The sequence below is a fragment of the Pimephales promelas genome, chromosome 16 (genome assembly GCF_988280905.1).
Source record: "Pimephales promelas chromosome 16, fPimPro1.hap1.1, whole genome shotgun sequence".
NCBI classification, from domain to species: Eukaryota; Metazoa; Chordata; class Actinopteri; order Cypriniformes; family Leuciscidae; genus Pimephales; species Pimephales promelas.
This window is the reverse complement of record NC_142784.1, coordinates 16,073,198-16,089,492: the sequence shown is the minus strand read 5'-3', so window position 1 is coordinate 16,089,492 and position 16,295 is coordinate 16,073,198. Positions and strand designations below refer to the sequence as shown.

At 34.8% G+C, this 16,295-nt stretch overlaps 2 protein-coding genes across 3 annotated transcripts in view; one reads left to right on the top strand and one right to left on the bottom strand.

The window, feature by feature from the left end:
• The window catches only part of dhx16 (DEAH-box helicase 16), a 42,407-nt gene that overhangs the window by 9,155 nt on the left and 16,957 nt on the right, over nt 1–16,295 (bottom strand). The window contains exons 1-12 of one of the 2 annotated variants that reach the window (XM_039669351.2): nt 8,651–8,805; nt 7,989–8,191; nt 7,659–7,894; nt 7,006–7,186; nt 6,825–6,881; nt 6,343–6,597; nt 5,496–5,735; nt 4,770–4,958; nt 3,817–3,927; nt 3,562–3,677; nt 3,267–3,477; nt 280–378 (exon numbers count right to left, since the gene is read on the bottom strand). In XM_039669351.2, the coding sequence (XP_039525285.1) occupies nt 280–378; nt 3,267–3,477; nt 3,562–3,677; nt 3,817–3,927; nt 4,770–4,958; nt 5,496–5,735; nt 6,343–6,597; nt 6,825–6,881; nt 7,006–7,186; nt 7,659–7,894; nt 7,989–8,186 (1,893 nt within the window). In that variant the 5' untranslated portion in view covers nt 8,187–8,191; nt 8,651–8,805. Of the gene's footprint in view, nt 1–279; nt 379–3,266; nt 3,478–3,561; nt 3,678–3,816; nt 3,928–4,769; nt 4,959–5,495; nt 5,736–6,342; nt 6,598–6,824; nt 6,882–7,005; nt 7,187–7,658; nt 7,895–7,988; nt 8,192–8,650; nt 8,806–16,295 lie in introns of those variants that run through there. The other variant, XM_089121088.1, reaches the window with a different exon arrangement.
• On the top strand, nt 11,161–15,165 carry LOC120477678 (lysosomal thioesterase PPT2). Its single transcript, XM_039669361.2, has 8 exons — nt 11,161–11,523; nt 12,078–12,231; nt 12,496–12,591; nt 12,690–12,797; nt 12,898–12,981; nt 13,084–13,168; nt 14,577–14,631; nt 14,736–15,165. Exons 1-8 carry the CDS (start codon nt 11,368–11,370, stop codon nt 14,877–14,879), a joined length of 882 nt encoding a protein of 293 aa, XP_039525295.2. The 5' UTR covers nt 11,161–11,367; the 3' UTR covers nt 14,880–15,165.

Here is a 16,295-nt window from a genome sequence, read left to right as displayed (position 1 = left end):
ATTAATATGGTTTTCCTACTGCTCATAAAACATTTACTACTAGTCATAAGAGAAATAATCAGTTTAGATGGAAAGGATCGAGCTGACGTGCTGAAGATGTTACTGCAGCTTTACTCATTAATAAAAAATGCATGATTTATATGTTACAATCAAGGTGACTGTGACGGAGTTATAAATGACAAGTTATTGGTACTGCTACACTGTGACTTGATGGATACAGCTCATGTTCATCCAGAAGGGAACTATGAACTTTAAACAGACTGAGTGTCAAGGACTGACCTGTCCTGTGAGGAAGACCAGTATGTCTCCAGTCGGCTGAGTGACATGGATCTGTAGCACTGACACCACACATGCTTCGAGATAGTCGGCCTCTGGAGCCTGAAACCAAAGACAATTGATATTAACAATGTGCAATGTAAAAATTAAAGATCAGAGAAATCACTAAACAGGATTTTTACACCATGTCCAAGAACGGCTGATATTACAATTCTATACCATTTAGTCTAAATAAATTAATAAAACATAAATGTAAAAATGTAAAATCAATCATTATAAATGCCAATAGTGAATTTATGCATCATAATATTTTAATGCACAGTAAGAAAATGGATATGTATTTTGATATTAGCTACATTACTGAATTAAAAAAAATATATATAGTAGAAACAGTAATATTGTGAAATATTACTGCATTTTAAAATAACTGTTTCCTATTTGAATATATTTTAAATGTAATACTGTCTTTGAGCAGCGCGATCTAGTCTGGATACCATGGACCAAATTTTCGCCAAATTATCTAAACGGGGAGAGAGCAGCAAGACGATGACGATGTCTATGCGACACACCGAAGCAGTTTGTTTATACCTATGGATCAAACGCATAGACAGTAATAGAAATGGACACAGCAACCCCATTTATTTCAACGGAGAAAATTGAAGCCTATTTGATCATATATATTTACAAAATAAACATAATATTACAAAATTATATCTTCACAAAATTACGTGAATGCACAAGTTCTCATGTTGTGGTGGATGCGCTCTTCCTGAAACAACGCGACATGACATCTAAACCCAAATAATTCACAATGTTTTATTACAATATTGTTCTCTTTATAATCCTGTGTAATATGACAGTCCCAATAGTCACTATTAGTCGTGCATTGTCGTTTGAGCTGAGCACGCTAAAGATCACGTCAATTCTTGAACAAATTCCAATATGACATAAATCAGATATAGATAGGCGTACACAAAATAAACTATTACAACTTACATTTGCACAAACCAAAAGGCTGCGAATGCACACACAAATGTATATAGTCATGATGAAGGTGTAAAATAGTCCCAAACAGTCCCTCCGGTGTGTGTCATTCCGGTGCGTGTCATTCAGTGGGACTCAACACTTCACCACACCGGCTTACATGTTTCATGGTTGAGCAGCACGTATGATCCTACTTAATCGATGATCGATAAGTTTTATCGATTAAATGTGTTATCGTCGATTAATCATTGACATCCCTAAAAAGTATATATGAAGAGTTCAGATGCAAAAGCCTCTAAATGCCATTTGAAATTTTCTTCTAAAATGATCATTTTGATCATTTTGATAAATGGCAATGAGGATTACCTATTAATTATCATTTAAGTGAAATTACTGAACTTAAATATACAAGCTTGATAAAAATGGTCATTTTAGGAGAAAATTTCAAATGGCATTTAGAGGCTTTTGCATCTGAACTCTTCATATATATATATATATATATATATATATACACACACTCACACATATACACAAGCTCATGGCATTAGGGATGGGTATCGTTAAGGTTTTATCGGTATTACTACTCTTACCGATACCGCTTATCGATCCGGTACTTTAACGGTATTCTTATCGGTTCTATTTGGTGTTTTTTTTTTTTTTAAGAATTAAGAACATAATTAAACTTTATATTTTGAAATGTAAAATAGAAAAAGCAAAACGAAGAAAAATATATTTTTGTTATGCAGCTGTGTGCAGGCTTTTTTTGTTTATACAAAAAGGATGCATAAGAAAAAAACAAGTACAAACACAAGAATACAATTAATCAAAGATACAAATTATATACAAAGTGCTTTAATTTCAGGAAGGTGTACTAACATCTTTTCAGGTAATTGTTTCTATCTGAAAAGAAACCTAGTAATCAAATATAAAATAGCACTGTATAGTTTATCATAGATAGAATAATGCTTATTAAATCTAAAGTTACTCATTCAAAAGCTGTGAGTGATTTTCTCTGGCTTTTGTTGTTTGATTTGCATTAATGGCTGAATCGTCGGCAGGTTTAGGCTATTAGACTGCTGCCCCTTTAAGACCGATTGCAGATCTAATGGGGACTGATGCACCATCATTTTCTCCCTATTATTTACGTCCATTTAAGACATAATTGTGTTTAAGTGAATAAACTGTGTTTAAGTTAATCTCAGAGCTGGTCATTTTGACATTTTTATGTATATTTGATAGTTAAGGACGCACGAGCCCAAGTATAGGCAGTCCCTTTCGGAGCGCGCACCGCCTTGTGAACAGCGTCTCTTGCGCAGGTTTTTGTGTTTTTAATAGCCATTTTTTGATCTTGCAACAGTAGAAGACAGCATTTTGCAACAATCGCTGATCGTGCTGATTCTGACGGTTACATTTGGGTTTTAGGAAGAACTGACAGCGCTCCGCAGTGCTGTGAAGTAAAGGAAGTTATAGATCGTCTCGTTTTTTTAACGGTTTTATCTCAAATATCTTCTTTTTATAATCTTTGGAAGCCAAAATACAAAATATATTAGAATAATATCCCAGATCTAAAGTGTAACCACGTTGAATGTTAGTTCTGTCCTCATTGTCACTCATTAAGCAGGGCTGTCGTGTTGCGCGTGCTGTGGCTTTGCGTGAGAGATCGCTCTCTCTCTTCTCTCTCTCTCTTCTGAACTGCGAATTGCAAATTTGCATCACAGACTATGATATAGAAATGGCTGGCGAAACATGTTCAAGATAACTTCTTTATAGGAATAATAAATAGTAGCCCAACTTACATGCATTTACTTAATTTCTCCAGTACCGACAGCAGAACCGATAACGTCCGAGCTTATCGATACAGCGGTCTTTCAAAATTCAGTACCGGGGCCCGTTTAATACCGGGTTTCGGTACCCATCCCTACATGGCATATCATTCTAGTTCAACAAGAACAGAAAACATTGCACCCATATATGACAAACCGGATGCTTTAATCATGGTCCATTACCTTAGTGTAGTAGATGTCCACAGGGAACCTGCGGCCTGGAATCCTAAATACAGGCGCGTCGTCAAAGAAGCTGGAGAAACGCTCTGTGTCCAGAGTGGCACTGGCCACCAGAACCTTCAGATCAGGGCGGAAACGTGCAATGTCTTTAATTAGACCGAAGAGGATGTCTGTGTGTAACGTCCGCTCGTGGGCCTCATCGATGATGATCACACTGATAACAGAGAAAGACAGCCAATAAGAACAGAGAACGCAACAATGAAAAGCAGACCTATATTTTAAAAAATTGTGTTTTTACCTATAGCTGGCGAGGTCGGGCTCTGTAAGAAACTCTCTGAGCAACATGCCATCAGTCATGTACTTCAGGATGGTCCTCTCTGACGTACAGTCCTCAAAACGGATGCTGTAGCCCACCTGTGGTAAGACAGACAACATTACTGAAACTAATTTGCCACAATTTTAGAAACACTTCTCTTATGTACACAAACACAATGGCGAGCCTGCAGTCTCATCAAGTATAAATCACACATTTAATAAGCAGATGGATTATGACCTCATTTCCTAGCTTGACATTCATTTCCTGTGCGACTCTAGCCGCTACAGACATGGCCGCCACTCTTCGAGGTTGAGTGCAGCCAATCTTCATTCCTCCTTCAGTGTAACCCTGAAAAAAAAACAAAAGATCAAGAAATTAAAATTTCCTGCCGTAAAGGGTTAGTTCACACAAAAATAAAAATTCTGTCATTTATGTCATACCAAACTCAAACTTTCTTAAATCTTCGGAACACAAATGAAGACATTTTAATGAAATATGAGAGATTTCTGTGCTGAAAGAATTGAAAGTTTATTCGCCCAAAACTGACACTTCAAAAAAAGATCAAAACCATATTAATCGAGCGGTTTAATCCAAATCAGGTATGGTTGAGCTTCTGTTTACCACATACGTTCTTGATGTATGTTCGCTTATCACCGTTTGTTTTGTGACTTAAACCCTAAATTAAACCTGTTCATCATATAAAGCAATGTACTTGATGTCTCAGATCATTGGGTGAAAAGACTTTAAATGGAGGGCAGAAATCTCAGATTTCATTCAAATATCTTCAATTGTGTTTTGAAGATGAACAAAAGTCTTATGGGTTTGGAATGACATCAGAGTAACAGATTACAGAAATTTCATTTTTGGGTAAATAAACCATTTAATATAATATATACTGTTGTGTTGCTATTATGATTTTAAGCACAGAAATGTGTAAATTGGATGGAAACTGATGCGATCTATGTAAACTATGGCACCAAACCCCAATAAAAAAAAAACATCTCTAAAAATATCTATTGTTGAATTCATGTTTTTTTCCAGTTATAGATTAAGTTGAGAGGATCTATATGTTCCTGATTTCTTAATATTCTCACGTGAAACCTAGAAATGGACAAATGGAGCTCCACTGGATCCAAACAAACTTAACTTAAAAGTTATTTGCAAATAAATGTTTTATAACAAGCACGTACATCTTCCACAAGATACTGAGGGATCTGGGTGGTCTTGCCAGATCCGGTTTCCCCCTCTATGACCAACAACTGGTGGTGTTTGATGGCAGCTAGAAGGTCTTCTCTGTAAGGAAAGATGGGCAGGCTGCGTCTCACTTCCTGAATGGACTGCTTCTCTTTCTCAGCTTGTGATATCTCGGGTTCGCTTTCCTACAGTTCAAAAACAGGAAGATACAAGACTGTATTTACTCTCTGTATTAAAGACATACAGAAATAGAGCCGTGGAATATAATCATTTTTACGATGCATAACAATGCTGATGTGAACGATTCAGCATCGATGCATAAAAACAAAATAATGGGAATATAAACAAATAGGCCTATCATATATTAATGTACTGTTTTATTGCAAATAAACTACTCTTATTACAGGCTATATTAATAAAAAAAAAAACATACGCATGTCCTTTGTAAGCAAACCACTTGTGTGTGTTAGGAACATGTATAATTGTTAACAATAAAAGAAAAGAGCACTCACTGCTCTCGACTGAATAACTTTTGTAGCTGTTATAATAATCAAATTATGTTTAATAAATACACTTAAGACTATGCAGTGGCTATTTTTACATTTGATTATGCTATTAACTATATTATGATTATCAATATAATAATTATTATTATTAAAGAATTGGAGGAAACCTCAATACAGAGAGTATAACACAGAGTATAATTTTTGAGTGCTGTCAACCTTCTCCGACAGCGTTCCCTTCATGGTAATGGCCGTGCTGACGAAGTTGATCATCTCCTCTTCCTCTAAAATGAGCTGATACTTCTCCTGCTCCTCCTTTATCCGCCGTTCCCGCTCTTCTCTGGCCCCAAACTGCAGGGTGGCGGTGGCCACTCTCGCCTCCTCCCAGCGGCCCTGCTCCCCGCCTCCCTCTCTGGGAGTCTCCTCAAACTCCAGCTCCATGTTTTTTTGAGGAATGGACTGAAAGGAATGGAAAGAGAGAGCAGAGAGCATCCTGATTGATAAAAATTGGCCGACTGATATAAATCGACAATCAAACCGTGACCTTAGAACCGAAAATGTAATAAAAACGAGGATTTGGAGAATCGTGACAGCCCTATAATATACACTACTGTGCAAATTTTTGAGGTCGGAATGATTTTGTTTTTTTATGTTTTTGAAAGACTTATTTTACACTCACCAAGGCTACATTTATTTGATCAAAAATATAGTAAAAGAGAAATATTGTGAAATATTATTACAATTCAAAATAACTGTTTTCTATTTGAATATATTTTGAAGTGTAATTTATTCCTGTGATGACAAAGCTTTTTATTTTCAGCATCATTACTCTTTCTCATTACTTTTTCAAGATTCTTTGGTGAATAGAAAGTTTAAAAGAACAGTATTTATTGGAAATAAAATTCTTTGGTAACATTATAAAAGTCTTTACTGTCACTTTTGATCAATGTAATGCATCCTTAAAAGTAATAACTTAAAAAAGATGAAAATATTTATAGCATGATATTTCATTTTGATCACTGATTTAAATATTGCAGCATTGCCATTTTGAATCTCTGAGATCTACCTTGTTTCTGTTCTCTTCTGGCATGTAGTATCTGTTCTTTCTCTCCTCTTGTTCTTTAGCTCCTGCTTTCTTGTAGTCTCGGGCCAGGTCTCTGATCTGCCGCTTGTGATCTAGATCTTTCCTTTCCTTTGTGGTGAGTTTCTGAGTGGAGAAGAGGTATTCCTCATCCGCAATTTCAGCCTCGAGGTCTTCCAGCTTCTCCTGCTCCCTTTTGTTCAGATACTGCCGTCGTGACTGTTTCCTTAACTCTGGAAGCTGAAGAGAGACCACACTGAATGTCAACAGATATTTTTTTTTTTTTTTTTTTATCTTTATTTGACATGGACATACAATTACATTGGACGAGCCATATGCATTTGCATTTGTTTTTGCATTTGGAATGTTGTATTAAAAGGGTTATGGCAATCAGGTTAACATGCTTACATAAATAAATGTATAATTAGCATCAGAACATTGTTGTGCATGTAAAGAAAGTTTCTCACCATTTTTCTTTGATCCTCTTCAGCCATTTTGTGCTTTTTCTGAGCTTCCTCATAAGCCTGAGATGATGAAAACAGACAGTACAGATCATCAGACCTCATATTAGACCAAATCACACCGAGATCCATCAATAGTAAACTAGCAGACTTTATTTTGTTGGAGTAAGGATGTATTTTGCAGTACCTTTTTGTCATTTCTTTCAAGTACGTGTCTTGTCTTGTCTTTGTCTTTCTGTTTCACTCGTTCAGCAAATGCATCCCTCTCCTCCAGATCTTGAATTCTCTCTCTCTCTTCCCGCTCCCATTCTTCCTCGTCCTCCTCTTTAGCAGCTTTGGCTCCTCTTGGCTCATCCATGACCTTAGTGCTGAAAGAGCCAAAAATCAAACATGAGAAATAAATCATTGAGGAAACAAAGCACAATAGTATAACAAAAAGTTCTCACTTTCGGATTGATTGAACCACATTTAAAGCCTTTAATTGAGAATGTTAGTTTGTATGATCTAGTTAGTACATGCAAGCAAGTGTTAGCGGGTTTATTGAAATGTTATAGAAAAACTGTGTAAAACATTTAGATTTATTGTATATTAATAAAAAGTAAATAAATAATACATCTAACAGTACAGAACTATAATGAGTAGGCAAAAAAATGAATATGTAACTTCATAGAAACTAATTATTTTCTGAATAATAGTTTGACATATATATAATTGTTTTTATACAAGCAACTATATAGACGCTTTTTTGATTTTAAGATGGGAGTCTCTTGCACAAGGATCATATTAGAGGGTGTGTGGCATTTAAAAGATTGAAAACCCCTGTTTCAGTGTCATAATCACCTCTTTTTCTTGTCCTCTTCACTGGAGGATGGACTTTCCTCACGTTTCTGTCTGAGGTGTTTCCTCTTCTTTCCTTTGTCCCGGTCTTTGCTTTTCTTCTCGTTTCCTCTGTCCTCTGTCTCTCCATCACTCTCACTGTCCTCCAGAAGAGTGTAGGTTCTGTTCTTTCTCTCCATTTCGATGACTTTTCGTTCAATCGCTCGGGCGGGTTTTTCTGCCACATGTTTTTTGGGAGCCTGAAATGGAGAGTAATTACATAAATATGTACATTAAATGTATGTCTTAGTTTAGGAATTCTGTTAAGCTTACTGTCTGATTATAAAACCATACTTTGTTATACAGCTCATGTGCAAACGCTGTGATTCTTTGATCAACGTCAATGGTTCCGGTTTGCTGAAGCCGAGCCACAAAGTCCTGAGGTCCAGAAGACTTCTTCACCAGACCGATCATGAACTGAGCCACATATCTGTCACTCAAACCCAGGATGTCATGAAGCTGGTCACTAACCCACTGTTCCAGATTGGCCATTGTGACTGTGTACAAACACATAACACATCTATTTTATACAATTCTACGTCAACATGTTATTCAACATAATTATAAAGGTGAATCACAATACATCCATCCATCATCGGTATGTGCAATGATTTACTTAACACTGCCAAGACAAGAGCATCAAGTTCAAAATTGTAACGTTAGGTAACAGACTTGAATTTAATATTAGATTAAACTAAGCAATCAAATATTATCTCTTATAAAAAATTATGAACACAAGAAAAAATTCTGAGTGAAGGCTGCATTGTTTTATTCCGATAATGACCGTTGAAATGAACAGCAAGTCAACACTTGACTAGATTATTTAAATTTATTGACTAGTACTTTGAAGATATGACAGATGAATTCAAACGCACGTATACATAGAGTATTGTGGTTTATGCACATATACAATAAAAACACGACAGCATCATAAATCATAAGAAACTTAGACTTACGTTAGTAGTGCCTCCACACGCTTTCTCCTATGAAAACATAACCGCTAAGTTACTTCCGGGTAAAAAAAAAAAGTTATTTCCGGGGTCAATGTTTTCTTAACGTGACCTGTCAAAATTGAAGTCTGACTAAAACAAAATAACGGGGTAGAAAGTTAAATGGCGTGAACAGAATAACTTTTTGTGAAAAGTAAATTATCACCGGTGTAACTGCGTGGTCACGTAGTATTTGTGATTATTAGATAAGGCATGTTTAAAATAATTTTATATATGTTTCTTTGTGTTTATTTTAGGTACCACACACCTACTCTTTCCATCGAGTCCTGATTTGAATCATTTCAGAATACAAGTCCAGCTCAAAGCGTGAAGAGCGGACGTTTTCTTCCGCTTAAATAATACAAATCAACATATTTTCAGGTGGACGTAAACGGATAAGCATAACAAAAGCACTTGATATTAATGTTTAAACATAAGATAATACCTTAATAGGACACTAAGACCATTTCACAAGATGTAAACAACACTGGTCCAGAAGCACTTCCTGTTTCAGTTTTTTAACACTACATAAAAGCTGGGATAAAATACAACCAACAGAACATTTCAAACTGAATCAAGTTTTAAAGCGTAATTATTTTTTCAGTGAATGGTTAAAGTATGGGATTCCGCTTGTGCCACAAATTATGGGACTCTATTTATGCCAAAAATGAGTCCACTGCTTTGTGCTTTTTACTATACACATTTATCCTTATCAAGTCATTGCTTAGTTGTTCAGATAAATTAGTAGGCCTATATGTTGATGTGTATGTTCTCTGTTTGTTCTTCTTTTGTTCTGTCATTTGCTTTGTTGTCCTTACTGTTGTTCTGTTCTGTCATCCTAACTCTTATCTTGTCATCATTAAGGCCAATTTATACTTCTGCGTAGGGTGCGCGCAGTAGGTACGGCGTAGCATACGCACAGACGCAACGTACCCTTCGCCATAGCCTGACACGCACCTCCTCAAAAATGTAACTACACGTCATGAAGACGCGGACCGCAAGATCTGTGATTGGTCGGCTTGGTAGCATCACATTTCCTCCTACGCATTTCCGCACGTACCATCTCCTTCGACGTGTTCTCTCGTTTCTGCCTTTTAGTTTTATTAATTTCACTAAAATTAACTGTTTTTCCACCTCAAAAGCTCCAACTCCAACATGATCCGCTCTCTTTCAGTCGCCATTGCTTGTAGCCGTGAGGAATCTAAACACAGTGGAACATTAAAACCCTTCGCCGCCAACTAGCATTTCGGAGCAGTACTGCAGAGCAACCAAGACCTGAACACAGAAGTATAAATGCTCACGATGGTAGAATCGTAAAAAGCATAAAAAGGCCTTTACTGTCACTGTTTACTGTTTGGCAGCATCTCTAGCAAAACTATAAGTTTAACTACTTCAAAAACAGCGCCGTTATTGTCTTGTGAGAAATTCATGTAGCTTTTAAGTTTTTACTATTTTACTGATAAAATCATCAGAGAAACACCGACAACACATTTCTGAGACTTTCCATACTGTGTGTGTTTAAATGGGAGAGAGCAGGAGAAAGCGAGTATGTGCAAAAAAACTTTGACCCAAAATACCCAAAAGAATTTGTAGTTTTTATCCTATTGTCTACTATATTTATGGGCTTGGTCAGTGTCATTGTGGGTTTTGGTTTTATTTGCTGTTGTAGTCTGTAGGACCTTAGAAATAACTGAAAACATTTAGCAAAGTGATATGGAACTGAAATGCGGTCACACCTTGCTGGGAAGTACTTTAGCTGTCCGTTTCCCTAAAAATAATTGCCCTGTCTGGAAGTACTTTAGCTGTGTGTTTTCCTAAAGATAATCACCCTGCGTGGAAGTACTTTAGCTGTGCATTTCCCTAAAAATAATTGCAAGTTTCAGCATCATTACTCCAGTTTTCAGTGTCCCATGATCCTTCAGAAATAATATTAATATGATGATTTGATGCTCAAAAAAATCATTATTTATTATCAATGTTGAAAAGAGTTGTACAATATTTTTCAGGATCCTTTGATGAATAGAAAGTTCAAAAGAACATTTATTTAATCTTTTGTACCACTAATGTCTTAACGGTAACTTTTGATCAATTAAATTAATCCTTGATGAATGAATTGATTTCTTTTCCCCCAAAAGATAAAATAAAAATTCTTACTGACCACAAACTTTTGAATAGTAGCCTAGTCTTTAATGTTACAAACGCTTTATCAGTGTATATCGCAGTGTCTTGCAATGTTCACTATAATATACTCATCATTAGGACAATGTGTCGAATATCGACGACGAGCTGCTTTCAAAAGATGTAGCTTAATCCTCAACAAAGTTTGAAAAACGGCTGGCTCTTGTATTAATGGATTGCATTAAAATAAAGGTAATAAACAATGTGAATTACATTACATAATATTACATTCTCTTGTAATAACTTGAAATGGTTTGCTTTCATTTCTTCAGTTAAACCACATCAACTGATATAGACAGGAAGAGGTCAGCATCACCTCAAACATGCGGAACAACGTATAAACGCCTGAGATAGATCGAGGCTTAAAACTTCTGGCAGAACTTGACATGCACTGTTAGAACAGTCTACTTACCAAATATAATTTTGTTTAATTAAAATAGATATTTGGTTTCAGTTTATAGATTTTTGTGACTCGTGAGACGTTGTTGTTTTGGAGTAGGCTAGTCATGGGGGGATTGATGACGAGTGATGGCTGCAGACCATGTGTTATTTTATGTGCTGTACTGTTGTCAACCGTCATGGGATACAGACCGGTAATTATTGTTCACGGGATATTTGATGGGCCCAAACAGTTCGAGATGATGGTGAAATTTATCCGTCAGGTAGGCTAATATTGCTATCTATCTATCTATCTATCTATCTATCTATCTATCTATCTATCTATCTATCTATCTATCTATCTATCTATCTATCTATCTATCTATCTATCTATCTATCTATCTATCTATCTATCTATCTATCTATCTATCTATTGAAATCAGTAATCAGAAACTATACACAATAAAACTGCATTTTTTGCTCAACATTTTTGTTATGGAATCTGTTAAATAGGCTACAGTATTTTGGGAAATGTGTTTGTGTGTGAATTTAAGAAACATAAATGCTCTTCTATTTGTTTTATTACATTTCTAATTTCCAAACAAATTCCTCTATAAAACTACATACATTAAAACAACATAAAACTTGCATTACATTTTTGAATGGGTACATTTTGGGTCAAAAACACACAAAAAAATCACCTGTCTTATAAAAATCGCAATCTTAGGTTTGACTTGCATATTCGTTTTTAAGTTTTTTGGTTTCAGATCACCACACTTGGGGCATAGTTCTCATTTTTTATATCTAGTGAAACTCACTTCTCTTTTCACTGTCTTAGTCTCATCCAGGTACCAATGTGACCACAATAGCCCTGTTTGACTACATTGCCAGTATGAAGGCACTGTGGCAACAGGTAGACAGCTTCAGAGAGGCCATCAGACCCATCATGAAGAGCGCTGAAGATGGTGTCCATCTCATCTGCTTCTCACAAGGTCATCTAAACTCATTCATCTAATCAAAATCTGTTGTTATATAAGCACTACCATTCAAACTATATTTTTAAGGCTCTTAATCAAACCAAGGCTGCATTTATTGGATTAAAATTATGGTACACACAGTAAATTTGTGAAATACAATTACAATTTAAATGAACTATGTTATATTTGAATATATTTGAAAGTGTATTTTTTTTACAATATAAATTCTTTATTGTGACTTTTGAACAATTTAATGTAACAAAAAAAAAAATTTCTCAGGTGGTTTGATATGTCGAGGAGTTCTTGCTACCCTTCCTACACACAATGTTCACTCTCTGATACTCCTGTCTTCACCATTAGCTGGCCAGTATGGAGGTCAGTCAAATCCTCCCTAAACTACACGCCGCAACATCTGTTTTCTCTAAAGAAACATAAAAACACATTAATACAGTGCTTTGTCCATGCTTCTACAGATTCAAGTTATTTGAAATACTTTTTCCCTAAATTCATCAAGTCAAAACTGTACAATTTTTGTTACACTACACATGGACAAAAAATATCTATCTGCAACTACTGGAATGGTAAGCAGATGTGTCACTTTCACACAACAATATTTTCACTGTCCTGCATTTCATTTGATTTACTGTGGATCTTCTATTCTTTGCCTTTTTCTCTCTGTAGATCCACACCAAAGAGAGAAATACTTAAACAGCAGCATATATCTGGCTCCACTCAATGGAGAGATAAATCATGCCAATTTAACAGGTAGTTTAAGATTACAATGTGAGCAACTCAGCTTGTTGTTTGTGCACTTTCAGTTCAGTGGCCTTGAGTCATGTTGTGTTGTGTGTTTCTGTTCCCTCTCAGCGTGGCGAGACAGCTTCCTGCGCATAGAGAAACTGGTGCTGATCGGCGGACCAGATGATGGCGTCATTACACCATGGGAGTCAAGGTCTCTACATCAGTGTTACTGTGAATGAGCTTTTATTTTCATGTTAATATATTAGTCTATTTTTAGTTATTTAATGGTGTGCTTTTGTTACTTTATTATTATTATTATTATTATTATTAATATTGCTATAGGTTTAACGGGATAGTTCACCCAAAAATTCTGCCATCATTTTCTCACCAACCTGTCCCAAACCTGTATAAAATTCTTTCTTCTGTTGAACACAAAAGAAGATCTTTTGAAGAATGCCGGTAACCAAACAGTTTAAAGGAGTAGTTCACTTTTTTAAAAACTTTTGCTGATAATTTACTCACCCCCATGTCATCCAAGATGTCCATGTCTTTCTTTCTTCAGTCGAAAAGAAATTAAGGTTTTTGATGAAAACATTCTTTCTCCATATAATGGACTTCAATGGGAACCAAACGGTTCAAGGTCCAAATGACAGTTTCAGTGCAGCTTCAAAATGAACAAATCTTTTTTCCGAGTCTTTGATTTCGTTCATATTGTTCTTTGAATAAAGCAAATGACTCGAAAAAGATTTGTTCATTTTGATGAACGAGTTCGAACAGGAGAGTCACGAACACGCATCACAGAACAGAGCAAGGCGAGCATTTGTGCTTATAAGGATAAATGTATGTATGTATGTTTCGCTAGAGAAGGCCCTTATTCAACATCTGGTCCCGTTAAAAGCCCTTTGAAGCTACACTAAAAATGGAGAAAAATCCTGTAATGTTTTCATCAAAAACCTTAATTTCTTTTCGACTGAAGAAAGAATGACATGGACATCTTGGATGACATGGGGGTGAGTAAATTATCAGCAAAAGTTTTTTTTTTAAAGTGAACTACTCCTTTAAACTGACTTGCATAGTATGAAAAATATATATTGGAAGTCAATGGGGGACCATCAATCTTTTGGACACCAACATTCTACAAAATATCTTCCTTTGTGTTCAGCAGAAGAAAGAAACTACATAAGGGAGACTAAATGATGACAGAATTTTCATTTTTGGGCGAACTATCCCTTTAATTTATTACAGTTTAAGTAAATCTTACTTTTCATTTAGTTCAAAGCCAACATTTCTAGTTTTTCAACTAATATTTATATTTTATTTCAGCTTTATTTATCAATGAACAGGAACGTTTTAAATAGTTTTAGTTAATAGTATATATTATCACATGATATTGAGCATCTAACGTTTATCAGAGTTCGACCGCCTTACTTCTAAAGGGTTAACCTGTGCCAGTTCAGCCGACTGGAACGAATGTGAGAAATATTTAAAGTGGCGTTTGAACTTTAAAATGTCTAATAGGATTATGTGGTGCCTTTTGTTTGCCATCTCTAAAATGTAGGTCCTGAATAAAACATACTGTCTTCATATCTTTTTACCTTTGATCTCTTTTTCCCCCACAGTATTTTTGGGTTTTATGACAGTAATGAAACGGTGGTTGAGATGGAAAAGCAGGATGTGAGTGGAAGCATTCATATTCTGATCATTAATTAGTTTAAATTGTTCATGGTTTGTATTTGCTAGTGCATTTTAATAATCCTAACCATTTCCACTCTCCCCAGTGGTATCTAAGAGATGCTTTTGGCCTGAAAACATTAAACTCAAAAGGAGCCGTGATCAAGTGCGTCGTCCCTGGTGTTCGCCATACATCCTGGCATTCAAATCTCACAGTCTACCAGAACTGCATAGACAAGTGGCTCACCTAATCTACAGAGAAAGAAACAAACTGATGGCCTCACAATCCTGAATGTAATCATGTCTTTTGCAGATTATGATTGTACTGTTGTTAATCAACTGAGATATTTTCTTTGCTTATAACAGAATGTGATAATTTATTATCTGTAGACAATGGGATGATTTTCTGCAGTAGTTTTTTAGTTTTCTTTTATGTAAAATCAGTTTGAATATTGTGAGCAGATTCTTTTGTTTTCTAATTCTATTTATAGAGATTCTACATGACTAATATTTTTTTAATAAAAACAAATTATTAAATTGTTATCAAAAAAAGTATAATGATTGCAAGAAAATGTGTGTGTGTTAATATATTTGTACCAGTCAAAAGTTTGGAAACATTACTGGAAAATAATACAGAAAAAGACAAAGAATTTTTGAAATATTATTACAATTTAAAATAATACTTCTATTGCTTTAAAATATAATTTATTTGTGATTATTCATGTGATGCAAAATTGAAATTTCAGCATCTGTTACTCCAGTCTTCAGTGTCACATGATCCTTCTGAAATCATTTTAATATGCTGATTTGAAACAGTTGTGATGATAAATATTTTTTATAACTTATGATAACTTTTTTCAGGATTCATTAATGCATAAAAAGTTAAAAATTGAATTGACTTATATTTATTTAAAATATTTTTTTCTAACAATAACAATCTTCACGATCATTTTTTTTAATCAATTTAACACATCCTTGTTGAATAAAAGTATTATTTTCTTTTTAAAAAAAGAAAGAAACAAATCACTTACCCCAAACTTTTGAACACTAGAATATATATTTTTCATCAAGATTTATATTTTAAATAAACGTTGTTCTTTTTTTCTTCTCTTCAATTTTTATTCATCAAAGAATCCTGAAAAAATGTATCACAGGTTACAGAAAATGTTAAGCAGTGTAACTGTTTCAAACATAATAAGTAAGCATATTAGAATAATTTTTGAAGGATCAAGTGACACTGAAGAAGAGTAATGATGACGATAATTCAGTGTTGCATTACAGAAATAAACTTGGATATTTAGAAAACTATTAATTTAAATTGTAACAACAAATCACAAAATTGCTATTTTTTAAGTATTTTTGATATATACTGAGCCTACCCAGTGGGCATTTGATGTCAATTTAACATCAAAATGACATCAAACATTGATGTCAAAATTACGTCACAAAATAGGTCAAAAATGAAAGTCAATTTGACGTCAAAGTGACAACGTCAATTTGATGTCAAGATTTTGACCTCTGCCGATGTCATTTTGATGTTATTTTGATCATGCTTTGTATGCATTTGATGCCAATTCAACATTTATTTGACGTCAAGATGTCATCATGTTGACGTCATTTTAATGCTATTTTGATATCATACAATATCAAGCTTTGATATCAATTCA

Bases quoted from the DNA above. Each gene is read 5' to 3' on its own strand.
- LOC120477678 (XM_039669361.2), top strand. From the start codon at position 11,368: ATGGGGGGATTGATGACGAGTGATGGCTGCAGACCATGTGTTATTTTA. The intron at 11,524-12,077 runs GTAGGCTAATAT...TCACTGTCTTAG, and splicing joins TGGTGAAATTTATCCGTCAG to TCTCATCCAGGTACCAATGT. The intron at 13,169-14,576 runs GTCTCTACATCA...TTTCCCCCACAG, and splicing joins ATTACACCATGGGAGTCAAG to TATTTTTGGGTTTTATGACA.